This window comes from Hemiscyllium ocellatum, chromosome 36 (assembly GCF_020745735.1).
Source record: "Hemiscyllium ocellatum isolate sHemOce1 chromosome 36, sHemOce1.pat.X.cur, whole genome shotgun sequence".
Classification (NCBI taxonomy): domain Eukaryota; kingdom Metazoa; phylum Chordata; class Chondrichthyes; order Orectolobiformes; family Hemiscylliidae; genus Hemiscyllium; species Hemiscyllium ocellatum.
In genome coordinates, this window is record NC_083436.1 from 40014593 (window position 1) to 40028109 (window position 13517).

At 41.1% G+C, this 13517-nt stretch overlaps 1 protein-coding gene across 2 annotated transcripts in view; it reads left to right on the forward strand.

Moving 5' to 3' along the window:
- The window catches only part of LOC132833332 (SWI/SNF-related matrix-associated actin-dependent regulator of chromatin subfamily A containing DEAD/H box 1-like), a 120394-nt gene extending 110931 nt beyond the window's left edge, over positions 1-9463 (forward strand). For both annotated transcript variants that reach the window (XM_060851509.1, XM_060851510.1), the window contains 2 exons: positions 5919-6028; positions 8858-9463. In XM_060851509.1, coding sequence (XP_060707492.1) covers positions 5919-6028; positions 8858-8919 — 172 coding nt within the window. In that variant the 3' untranslated portion in view covers positions 8920-9463. The remainder of the gene's footprint in view (positions 1-5918; positions 6029-8857) is intronic.
- The last annotated feature ends 4054 nt before the right edge of the window (positions 9464-13517 follow it).

Consider the following 13517-nt stretch of genomic DNA (forward strand, 5'->3'; position numbering starts at 1 on the left):
AAGACTCAAAGGACTCTATTTAAAGATTAGTTTATACCTTTCAAACTTTCATTTACACTATAGACTGGAATGACATTGAAACAGTTTTTACTGCTGGGAATGCAAGAAAAGGGTTCAAGAAGGAATGGATAGATTGGAGCCATTTTTATACCTCATCAAGAATTGCAATATTTTTCATTGTTTTCACCTTCAGTATGACCTTGACTGTAAGACTAGAGCAGAGTGTGAAAGTGAGGACTGCAGATGCTGGAGATCAGAGTCCAGTTTAGAGTGGTGCTAGAAAAGCACAGCAGGTCAGGCAGCATCTGAGGAGCAGGAAAATCCATGATTTGGGCAAAAGCTCATTCCTGACTAAGGGCTTTTGCCCGAAACGTGGATTTCCCTGCTCCTTGGATGCTGCCTGGCCTGCTGTGCTTTTCTAGCACCACTCTAAACTTGACTCTACAGTGTACAGTGTTGACCAAAAAAATCTCTCAATAGAAGAGGTAAAGTTTAAATAACAGTATGTCTGTCTCTTTTCTAGAGGTATTACCTCAGATGCTTATTTAATTGGCAGACTACTTATAGCAGCTGATTTAATTCTTTATTTGATGTACTGTGTTGCTTTGCACCAAAACTTTTATGCTAATCTATTTCTGGTTGATGGTGTCAATATCAAAGTAGCACAGTGCAACTAGCATTAATCTTGCAATACAAAAATTTCATCTTGGAAGATATTGTAAGGTTAATTGAATAGTCACTGTGCTACACAATATCTAGATTGCGAACACTTAAAGTAGCCTCAGTATTGCACAGGTCCAGTTGTTGTCAGAGGTGAGTCTCCAGCCTATTTGTTCAGGCTTTAAGAGAGTAAGCAGCATTTAATGTTTTGAGTGTAACTAAATATTAGATTCCCTAAGTTATCAAGAATATATCTGAAGGAATATGATATGTTTTTTCCTTTTTCTAGCTATTAATTCATTGTGGGTTAGATTAATTCAATTTGCTGCTTGTTTTAGTGCAGCCTGGTTCAGAGGTCATGGGTTACTGCTTTTTAAACTTTTTGAAAACCTATTCTAAATGTTGCTTCACTGCCAATAAACTGATGTCAAAAGTCCTAAAGAAAAAAGTCCCCAATGTTGGAAAAACAATGCTTTCACTTCATTTTAATATTCACTGTCAGTTAATTTTAAAATGCGTTAAATGTGTAAATTCAAGGGCACATTAAGTAGCCAGCATAACTTTGTGCAATACAGCAATTTAATGTGTTTCAACTTAAATGAGGAGTAACTCTAAGGAGCGTTTGAAGAAATTGAACTGTGTTTTGATATAACTTCCAACTCGTTTCAATCCGTAAATGAATGATACAAAATGTGTAGTAATTAGTAATTCAGTAAATCATAAGCTTAAAATAGAATCTTTTCTGAAACATAAGGGCTTTTCAACCATAATCATTCATATAAAACTGGACTTTATGAAAAGTGAGCTCTTCAGTTTTGGGGAATTTTGTGGAGGGTTTTGCTTCGTGAGGCTCAAGAGAGTTATTTCACTTCTCTGCAGCTCACCTCATTGTGTTTGCATCATATCGCTATGGTACTTCCCTTGCACTACTGTGTGCTCGATGCTAACTGAAAGACTCGCCGTTGCTGAGGCTACCTGGAATTCATATTTAAACTGCTGTTGTGCTGTCAGTTAGGAGCCCTTCAATGTTGCTGTGTGTTAATATTTCCCCAGAGTTGACACCCCACTTTGTCAACAGGTACTTTAGATTCCTGTTGGATGGGGTGCTAGAAAAGGAGGTTAACTTCTCCAAGATCACAAGAGGGAAGCATAGCATTAGACCATGCCACCCGGGTCACTGGAGTTCACACAGTTCAGACGAACATCCAGTACTGCAGAGGCAAGTTAATAATTTTGTGTGCTCTGTGAGGATCAGTACCACCATTATCTTTCTATTGCCGTCACACACACTCACTCTAATTCACCTACTGTACCCACCTCCTCCCAAGGATAATGTTCTACCACTGTTGCCACTGCATTGTGTGGTAATTTCTCTTTTGTTGTGCTTGCCACTGTTGCTCTACCACACCCCTACCCATTTGCTAATCTGACATGCCCCCACTACACTGCACACTCAATTACTTCAGACACCTGTCCCACATCTACACTAAGCATTAATAACAACACTAGCTGCCTTCATCTCAGATAATCTTTCTTTTTGTTTCATTCCAGGAGAAACATCCCGAAATAGTTAGACGGTGGGTGGTTGGTGCCCAGTATATGTCCCCTCACCCCCCCCAAAAAAAACCACCACCACCAAACGAGCTCAATAGTGACACCATAGTGAATTTGCTAGCTAGAGTATAATAGGGAGCACATTACAGCAGCTAGTGGAGAAAGAAGTGCTTAATTTGCTGGCATTCAGAGCTGCGAGACAATGGGAACCTGATATGCCCCAGGAAGGAGAGACCATCGTTTGTAACTTTATCCAATGCACAAGGAGGCACAGAAGCAATAGGTGGCTTACCAGGTATTAGGTAAGCTGACAAGTTTGAGGAGTCCACCAATCCTCAATATACCGTGTTTCCTCTAGCATGCCTCCATGGACAAGATTGGAGACAGCCATAGAAAACCAGACCCAGTTTGCTGGGTATATACACAGACCCCATCTGCCATAGTTTGATTTGAACTTTTTTCAAGATCATTCGTCTGTGGTTCTGAGTTACTAGTCTAGTGACATTGCCACCACCCCATTTCCTCGCCATACCAACAAGGTGAGGGAACTTGATCCTATTTCAAATGTTCTTCCTTCACAAGGAGACAGGGCAGTACAAGCTGGCACCCAGCAGAGGAGCAACTTTACAACCCCTGCAAAAGTCTTCCGTCAAGATAGTTAGTAAGTGCCCAAGCCTTTCCTCTCCCTCACTCCCCACGATATCTAAGAAAGGCAAGATTGAACATTGTGAAGTGAGCTGTTCCAGAATTTTTTTGGTTGGGAGCCTTGAAATGTAATTGCTACTTTTGCATTTAGGAAGAGTCTTTCCAGCCTCATTACAGCCATTAGTATGATTGGTTTGTAGTGTTGAATGATGTGGTCAAGATTACTTGTGGCCAGGATTTTTAGTTGACACAATAGCTCAATTCTTGAGATCTACATAGAGCATTTTGTGATAATAGATACCCTTCCCCTATACGATGGGGTGTCTTTGTAATTCTGTTGCCCTTTGAAGGGCCTCGCATCACACAAATGGAGCCAACTATCAAGGATAAAAGCATGAACACTGCCAACTGTTTTCATTTCCACCAATTTGTTTGAGGATGAAAGGAAACACAGGTTACACTTCACAGCACAAGATGCAGACTCAGCCTTTCAGTGTATGTAACTCCTGTAATCTTCGTGTTCCTTTCTTCCTTGTCCTCCCTGTCAACCCCATTTGCCTTGATGATCCTCACAATTTTATGCAGATTGTCTTATTTAACTGCTCATCTCATCTTCTCAAACCACCTTGTGAGAGGTGCTTGCAAATGTTGTTTCTGCAAAAATCACAAGGCTGAATCATGAGGGGGGGTGGGTGTATGTTAAGCTAGTTATGCTTGCACAAACAGCTATTAGTAGCTGCATCTTGCTTCTGCAGACATCGCAAGGCAGAATCATGAGGGTGTATACCAAGAAATAGCTAACCAAAAAGGGCGGTGGTTGACTGGTATTGACATATAGTTGCAAAAGTCACGTACTCAGTGTTACGTCAGCATAAGTAATGAGACTCAGATATCGGGGGGGGGGGGGGGGGGTTGCACACTAACAACAGGCCACAGACAGATGTGGTAAACCGATTAGATTAGCAATTGCACAGAGAAATACAACTATCACGTATGAGGTGAAAGGAGAGTACCGAGAGACTCAGCTGAACTGTATAAATTGTAATGTAACCTTTTGATCAGGGTGCCTACTTCTTAGACACTCATCTTGCAAGAACGTTTCATTAAAATTCGCTGCTTCAGAATTTGACTCTGACTGAAATTTATTGATATGTGAGCTTTGTTTCTCACAAACTTCCACCTACTGCTTCCTGGTGTTGGTCCCAGTCCCACATCTTAGTCATGCACCAATCATTCACATCTTCTCACACAACCACCCATGCTCATTGAAGTCAAGGTTGTGTGAGAAGGTTGTAGCACTCACATCTACAGTTTCCCTTGGCCTCCCATCTCTTGTTTCTCACCATTGTACATTAATGGCTGCATTCTATATGCGTACACACACAAACACAGCAGGACTGATTATTGTATACTCCCCAGACTACAGAGGGACAGACCTTGTGACCCTGGGCACCCCAAACAATACCTGACCAATTCTAATCCCCTACTCTGAGGATGACCAATTTCACCATAGAAAACCCAGATGGCCTTTTCCTTCAAAGACAGCAATTTCCCCTCCCATGTGGTTGATGATCCCTCCACTTCCGCCACCTACAAGCAGACCCCACCACTAGGGATATATTTCCCTCCCCATCCCTATCAGCATTTTGGCGAGACCATTCCTTCTGATCAATAAAGGAATGCATACCAAACGCCACCTTCACTATCCTATCTACCTGTGACTCCACTTTCAAGGAGCTATGAACCTGCACTCCAGTGTCCTTTTGTTCAGCAAAACTCCCTAGGACCTTACCTCAGTGTGTAAGTACTGTTAAGATTTGCTTTCCCAAAATGCAGCACTTCACATTTATCTGAATTAAACTCTATCTACTACTCCTCAGCCCATTGGCCCAGCTGATCAAGATCCAGTTGTAATTTGAGGTAACCTTCTTCGCTGTCCACTACACCACCAATTTTTGAGTCATCTGCAACTTACTAAATATACCTCCAATGCTCATATCCAAATCATTTATATATGATGAAAAGTAGGGGACCCAGCACCGGTCCTTGTGGCATTCCACTGGCCACTGGCCTCCAGTCTGAAAAACAGCCCCCCCCCCCCCCCCCTCCCCCACCATCAACACCCCCTGTCTTCTACCTTCGAACCAGTTCTGTATCCAAATGGCTAGTTCTCCCTGTATTTCCTTGAGATCTAACCTTCGTAACCAGTCTTCCATAGGGAACCTTGTTGAACTCTTACTTAAGTCCATGGAGATAGTGTCCACTGCTCTGCCCTCATCAATCATCTTTGTTACTTTTTCAAAAAGTTCAATCACCCAGTGTTGTGTGATTTTTGACCTTGTCCAACCCAGTCCAAAACCAGCACTTCCATATCAAATAAGATAATTTTCAAATAAGCCACAACATACTTCCTGCTGCTTTGGATTCTTGTCAGTTGTGCTTACCAAAAGTGCATTTCCAAACAATTAATATAGGTTATATAGTACTGCAAAGTGTTTGTTTGAGTTCATAATTATTGTGGTGGACTCAGTTTTCACAGACAAATTTGTAGTTATACTTATTGTTTTCAATTTTTTGTAATGATGCTGTACTTAACTTCAGAATTTGCGATGGATCTTTCCAGTTATTTGTTAGTGAAGAAATGATTCGTGGTTTAACCATGTTTGAAACCTTACTAAGATGAAAATGTTATACAGCCAGAGTAATGAAACATGGTCAGAATGTTGGGTCAAATTTTAGGTCAGAAATAGTTCACATCTGAAGTTGGAGGCTAGATGTTCTAACTGCCATAACAGATCTATTTCAAGCTCTAGGATTTCAGTGTGAACAGTGAAATTTTCCAGATCTTCCATTTAAAAGTAGCAGAGAGACACATGCAGGCTTGTTAATGAGGGGAATCTTTTTTTAACAAACAGACTATCCATGCTAATGGGTAAAGCTGATGCAAAAACTGTTGCATTATTTGTAGAGATTGGATCAGTATTTGTAAAGGAAGAACGTGGGGTCAATTTAAAAAAAAACAATCTTACTATTTTATAACATTTTTATTTCATTTGTAGGGTAGTGCATGTTGTAAAACTGATCAGCAAAGGGACTATTGAAGAATCCATGCTTAAAATTGGTGAACATAAATTGAAACTAGAACAGGATATGACTTCAACAGAAACAGGTGAGTTATGCAATTGAATATCCCACCTTTTTTCCTTTTTATAAATGCAAACTGTGTCCCAATTTCAGTTAGTTTGCCATCTAGTAGTATTGGAAATAAAAGTTGGCTACACAAAACAGAAGTGTTTTTCCATATACAAAGCTGTTTATTTAAATTCTGTATTCTCGTGGACCTCCAATTCCATGAGAATGTATGTTCTCTTGAGGAAGCTTAGGAGGTGGAATTGCTTTGCATTGAAAACATGTACAACAGGATTGTAGCTACCTCCCAGAAATTAAATGACACAAGGGTGCATTTGAAGATGGATGCCATTTATTGGGACTGGTCTAAAAAGAAGCAGATTTTAAGATCGTGTAAAATAGTAAGTTGGGGATTTAAACTTCCTCAATATTAACTGGGATAGACAAAGTGTAAAAGGCTTAGAGGGGTCATAATTTTTAATGTGTCCAGCAGAACATTGTTAGCCAGGATGTAGAGCCTCTTACAAGAAAGAGGGCCGTTCCATGCCTGCCACTACATAGGTGAGCTCCAGCTGGAGCTTCCTGCTCTGCCTGTTCTTCTTTCTCTTTTTTTTCCTTCCCCTCAGTGCTTCTCTTCTCCTCCTCCTCCTTCTCCTTCTCCTCCTTTATCCCTCTTTGACTTCTGGCCTCCAGTGAGTGACAATTCCTGGCCTGGCACAATGGCCTTCCAGCATGATGACCTTCCGCAGGGCCCCCTTGTATGGTGCAGTGACCTGACCTCCTGGCATGCCATATTGTCAGTGTGGTATGGAGCCAGGTCCCAGTGTGGACTAAACATTTATTTCTGTTATGCTAAACCATTTCATTTTATTTTCTGTATTTTCTACATCTTGTAGCAATCAAAACTGTGCCTCGGTACTTTTTGTAGCTAAGCTATTGCTGTAATTGGCTACGTATAAACGTTTCACTATACTCAAAGTATTTGTGACAGTGAAGGCTGCCTGTTCTTCTATTCTGATTTTCGGAAACAAAGCTAGATAAGTAGTGGAAGTTCAGTGGAGAGTGTTTCAGTGATGATGACAATAATTCTTGCTGGTTAAGGTAATCATGTAAAAGGACAAGGATGAATTGGAAATAAAGGTTCTGAATTGGGGAAGGTTGATTTTAACATAAGACAGGTTCTGACTAAAGTGAACACGAGAATCTACTCATGGGAAAATCTATGTCAGCAATTGGAGTCATTCAAAATGGGGTGATGAATGATAGGACCATATGAAGTACAGTTGATCAGAGACCCTGATATGTCCGTATTCCCAGATTCTTGAAAGCAATAAATCAGGTGGTATTCACCTACCACCCCACCAACTCCATATATATATCATCTGTCGTCATTTCCGCCACCTCCAAACGGACCCCACCACCAGGGATATATTTCCCTCCACTCCCCTATCAGACCACTCCCTCCGTGACTCCCTCGTCAGGTCCACACCCCCCACCAACCCAACCTCCACTCCCGGCACCTTCCCCTGCAACCGCAAGAACTGCAAAACTTGCGCCCACACCTTCCCCCCTTGCTTCCCTCCAAGGCCCCAAGGGATCCTTCCATATCCGCCACAAATTCACCTGCACCTCCACACACATCATTTACTGCATCCGTTGCACCCGATGTGGCCTCCTCTATATTGGGGAGACAGGCCGCCTACTTGCGGAACGTTTCAGAGAACACCTCTGGGACACCCAGACCAACCAACCAACCCAATCACCCCATGGCTCAACACTTCAACTCCCCCTCCCACTCCACCAAAGGCATGCAGGTCCTTGGACTCCATCGCCAGATCATAGCAACACGACGGCTGGAGAAAGAGTGCCTCATCTTCTGCCTAGTAACCCTCCAACCACAAGGAATGAACTCAGACTTCTCCAGTTTCCTCATTTCCCCCCCCCCCCCCCCCCCAATCTTGTCTCAGTCCCAACCCTCGAACTCAGCACCACCTTCCTAACCTGCAATCTTCTTCCTGACCTCTCCACCTCCACCCCCACTCTGGCCTATCACCCTCACCTTGACCTCCTTCCACCTATCGCATTCCAACGCCCCTCCCCCAAGTCCCTCCTCCCTACCTTTTATCTTAGCCTGTTTGGCACACTTTCCTCACTCGTGAAGAAGGGCTCATGCCCGAAATGTCGATTCTCTTGCTCCTTGAATGCTGCCTGACCTGCTGCGCTTTTCCAGCAACACATTTTCAGCTCTGATCTCCAGCATCTGCAGTCCTCACTTTCTTCTTGTTTTTGTTTGAGTAGAGAAGACGAAGTGGGGTGGGGTGGTGGTGGTGGTGGTATGATTGAGGTAAACAAAACTAGTAGAGACAAAGGTAGGTTAGGTAAGAAGAAATGCCCTTTTTTACAGAGGAGCCAGTAAACAAGGGACGTGGATTTTAAGATGGGACTTGAGGAAGAATTTATTCACCCAGCACTCCTTTCCTGAAAGGGTGGTGGAAGCTGGAGTCAACAGAGCATTTTAAGAAGTATTTGATCTTTTGGAGTACTATATCAAACAGGTTTATGGGCCAAGTGCTGGAAAAATGAGACTAGAATGGATAGGTGCTTGATGATTGTGTGGACATAATGTGCTGAAAATTGTAAAATTTGTGTTTCTAAAGAGAATAATGTACTAACCACGCAACATCCAATCTTCTCTAATTCTATCCTTCATTCCCTGATCTTTTTTTTAAAAGAAGGCTTTATATGATTGTTATCTGTTTCAGAGAATGCCACCTGTAAGCTAGCATTTCCAGGTTTTTGCCTTGCCTGTCTTCAAAATTGCTGTAGATGTTGTTAAATTTGCCCTAATCTGAATTTCTTTGTTTTTAAGGAGGCGAGGGGAGCATTCCACTTAATATAGCAACTTTATTGAAGACTTCATTGGGATTATAGCATTCAGCCGCACTTTTCTACATCCTCCATAAGCATCGTTGTTAAGTCAACCAAATTCTGTGTGCAACACAACTCTGAGAAAGAATGTGTAATGTAATTGGAACTAGTGAAATTGTCAATTAACAAACATTTTTTATTGTATGTGATGGAATGTGTAGTTTTTAATGAAAAAATAGGAGTGGGGACTAATGTATGAGAATAATGAGAATTTGCCATATTAAAACACTAGAAATAAATTTCCATGTGTATTAATATTGTATTGCTGTAGTTCCACTTATAAGTAGGCTGTACTGAAACAGCATGATAAAACATTGGTACTATAGCATTACAATTCAACATTTTCTGTCCTCCTCCAAGGTCTTTTTTCATGTTTACAAGTATTTTGTCAGACCAGGCTACTTTTTGTGTACTAATTGTATTTTGGCCTATATTCCTCAATTAATTGGCTATAAAGAGGAATACATTGCTCATCGGAATCCTAAACAAAGAAAATGTTCTGAACCTATCAGATGTAAATTTCATTAATAAATCCTTAAGGAGTGAAGAGAGGTTTCTCAATTTGTGGTCATTTTTAAGATTTCTATGGATTTCTTAACTTCTAATCTGCGTTTTGTCCCAACAGTTGGTTTTTTTTTGGTTTCTCAGTTTTGTGTTGCTTTGTGTATTCATGATAATGATTACTGTACCATCTTTGAAACGATATTTGCTTTGTTTACTTGACCCTGTTATATCGTTGCTAGCTGAAAATGAGAAATTAAGTGCAAATAAAGATTCTGCAGTTTTGAAATATAGGTTCTAGTACTAAAGATTTTCATTTCTGTTAGCACTTCTGCTCAGAATCATAAGGTGTGTTCTCTGTTGCTGCTTGTTATTACAGGTTGAAATTCCCTCTAATCCACTGATTGAGAAGTAAACCATCAATTTCTCACCATTTCAAGAAAAACTTGGCATAGTAAAGTGATCTCTTCTTCACTTTGCTTGATTTCAGTCTGATTTGGATGATTTCCCAGCAACAGTTGTGTTCTTGTTGTCACCCACAGTATCATGATAAGCTTTGAGTCTGTGGTGGCTCTGCAAGAGCGACTCACCTGGTGCCATTCCCAAAATGTTTCCATGTAGACCTGCAAATCTTTTCCTTTCATGTGCTTACCAAATACCCTTTTAAATGCCAAGACTGAATCTGCTTCCACCACACACACAATGCAATTCCAATCACTCACTGCATAGAAAAACGTTTCTCTAATGCCATCATTGGGTTTTTTGCCATTCAGTTTAAGTTGTGGTCTTCTGGTTCATGACTAGTCTAACAATGGAAACAATTCCTCTATCTGTTCTCCCTCAACCCCTCGTGACTTTGAACACCTTGATTAAATCTTTCAACATTCTTCAGGAAGTACAGTCTTAGCTTTAACAATCTGTCCATATAACTAAAATCACTTGTTCCTCGAACAGCTCTCAAATTTTTTTTGCATGCTTTCTAAAGCTTTCACACCTCAAATATGGTGCTCTGAATTGGGCTCAGTATTGCAGTTGAGGGTCAAACAATGTGTTTTAAAGATCATAGTAATTTTATTACTTTAATACATCTGCCTCTATTTATGAAGTCTAAGATCCCATTTGCCATTTATGCCACATTTCAACCTGCAATCTTGCAAGATTTGTGAACATTTATGCCCCCACTCCTGCTGTTGCACCAACTTTACAACTGTATCCTTTAGATTATATTGCTTCTCCTCATTCTTCTGAAAAAAATGCCACTTCACAAATCTCTGCAGTAAATTTAACTTATTCTACCAACCTGTTTCTGCCATCTTGAAGTTTGTTGATGTACTGTTCACATGACTGATTTTTATGAGTTCTGTAAATTTTAAAGTTGTGTCCTATAAGCCAATAGCAGAGGTTCTTTGCAATTCTGAGAGAGTGTGGGCCTGAGCTGAGGCAGGGCTGACTGCAGGGAGATTAGGTGGTGGCACATGGCTGCGAATGTGGAGCCAAGGATCTGGAAGGAGAACTGCTTCTGAAGGTTTTGGATTTGTAGTAAGTACTGGTTGTCCTGTCCATTGCGGGTCTGGGAAGATGTGGCCCTGAGCTGTGTTACAGGTCTGGGGGGATTGTGGCCCCGAGCTGAGTTGAGTCTGGGAAGAGTGTGGCCCTGAAGCCCAAGTCTAAATCATTTAATACTGTATGCATCAAGAAAGCAGTGGTTCTAATACTGACCTCTTTAGAAATTTGTAACATTCTTGGAGAGAGAATAGCAGTTAATGGTTTGCTTTAGTATGACTCTTTATGAACTGAAAGATATTGGAAAATGTTTTGTATACTTTTGACAGATGTAGAGGAGGAGCAAGAGGTCAAATGGCATAGAGTCCCAGTGCAACCCCAGGTAGAAGGATTGTTAATGCTGGTTAGAAAAAAAAGAGATGTAAAATCGGTGTAAATTAAGGTATGAAAGGGAGAAAATGGGTCCACACAACATTGTTTTTCTCTTAGTTGAGTACTAATGGTGAATTGCTGGAATTCACTAACACAGTACATGGTCAAAGCGGAATTGCTGAATGTATTTAAGAAAGAAATAGATTCTAAAGCTCAAGCTGTTTAATAAGTATCAAGTGTAAGAGAATGGTGAGAGATAGACACCTTCATGGCTGATCCTGTATGTGTGGAACCTTTTGGAAATGGGTAAGATCCTAAACGAATATTTCTTGTCAGCATTTATGGTGGAGAAAGATGCACAACTTAGGAACTCTGAAGTAATTAGTGATGTCTTGAAAAGAGCTGCAAATGTGTTGCTGGTCAAAGCACAGCAGGCCAGGCAGCATCTCAGGAATAGAGAATTCGACGTTTCGAGCATAAGCCCTGATGAAGGGCTTATGCTCGAAACGTCGAATTCTCTATTCCTGAGATGCTGCCTGGCCTGCTGTGCTTTGACCAGCAACACATTTGCAGCTGTGATCTCCAGCATCTGCAGACCTCATTTTTTACTCGATGTCTTGAAAAGAGTCTGTTACAGAAGAGGAGATGCTGGATGTCTTAAAATGCAAGAAGATAGAGAAATCTTTGGGACCTGATCAAGTGTATCCCAGGATTGTGAGAAGGTAGGGAAGTAATTAAGAGTCCCCAAGCAGAAATATTTGTATCTATGACAGCCTCTGGTGAGGTGTCGGAATACTGGAGGGTGACTAATGTACCATTATTTAAGAAAGGATGCAAGGAAAAGCTCAGGAATACAGACTGAGTGTAATATCAGTGGTGGATAAGTTGTTCAAGAGATTTGAAGAGACAAGATCCACATGTATTTGGAAGGGCAAAATCTAATGGGGGATAGTCACCATAGCTTTGTGCATGGGAAATCATGTCCCACAAATTTGAGTTTTTTAAAGAGATGACCAAGAAGATAGATGAAGGCAGAGCAGTATATGTTGTCAAATTGACTTTGGATAGGCCTTTGACATTATACCACATGGTAGATTGGATAGTAAGATTAGATCATATGGGATCCAGGGAGAGCTAACCAGTTGGATACAAAACTGACTTGATGGTAGGAGACATGGATGTTTTTCAAGACTGGAGGTCTGTGTTCAATGATATGCTACAAGATTCAGTGCTGGAACCACTATTCACCATTTCTAAAAACGATTTGGATGAGAATATAAGTAGAATGGTTAATAAATTTACAGGTGACACCAAAATTGGTGAGTTAGTGGACTGTGAACAAGGTTGTCTAAGAGTACAATGGATTCTTGATTAACTGGGCTAGTAGGTCAAGGAATGGTGGATGGAGTTTAGTTCAGATAAATGAGATGTTGTAAGACAAACCAGAGCAGGACTGAAACAACAGGGCTTTGGGCAAAGTGATGAGCCAGAGGGGTGCAGGTACATAGTTTCTTGAAACTGGTGTCACAGATAGACAAAAGTGGTGAAGGTGTATGGCATACTTGTTTTCATCAGTCAGCAATTAATCCAGGAGTTGGGATGTCATATTTCAGCTGTACAGCACATTGTTAAGGCCACTTTTGGAATAGAATTCTGGTTGCCCTGCTCCAGGAAGGATGGCATCCAACCGGAAAGAATGCAATAAAGACTTAGAGGATGATACTTGGACTGGAAGGTTTGAGTTCTAAGGATAGGCTGGAACATTTTCTTTTTCCTGGAGTGTAAGAGCTTAGGCGGTGACCTTAAGAGGTTTATAAAATCATGAGGGCCATCGATAAGCTGAATAGCCAAGGTCTTTTCCCCAGGTTAGGAGAGCCCAAAACTAGGGGCCATAGGTTTAAGTTCAGCGAGGACTTGAGGGGCAACTCTTCCTCTGCCAACTTATTTCATAAAGGCACCACCCTCTGCATGAAAGAGTTGGTAAAATTAGAAATTAAGAGAAATTTGGACAGATACATGACAAGAAAAGGTTTAGAAGGATATAGACCAAACACATGCAAATGGAACTAGTTCAGTTTAGGAAACCTTGATGGCATAGATGCGTTAGGCCGAAGGGCCTATTTCCATGCTGTAGGACTCTTAAATCACATTGAATGGTGGAATGGCCCTGATGGGCTGACTCCTTCTGTTTTCAAATGCATGGATGCAAAGCACACATTTAGCAC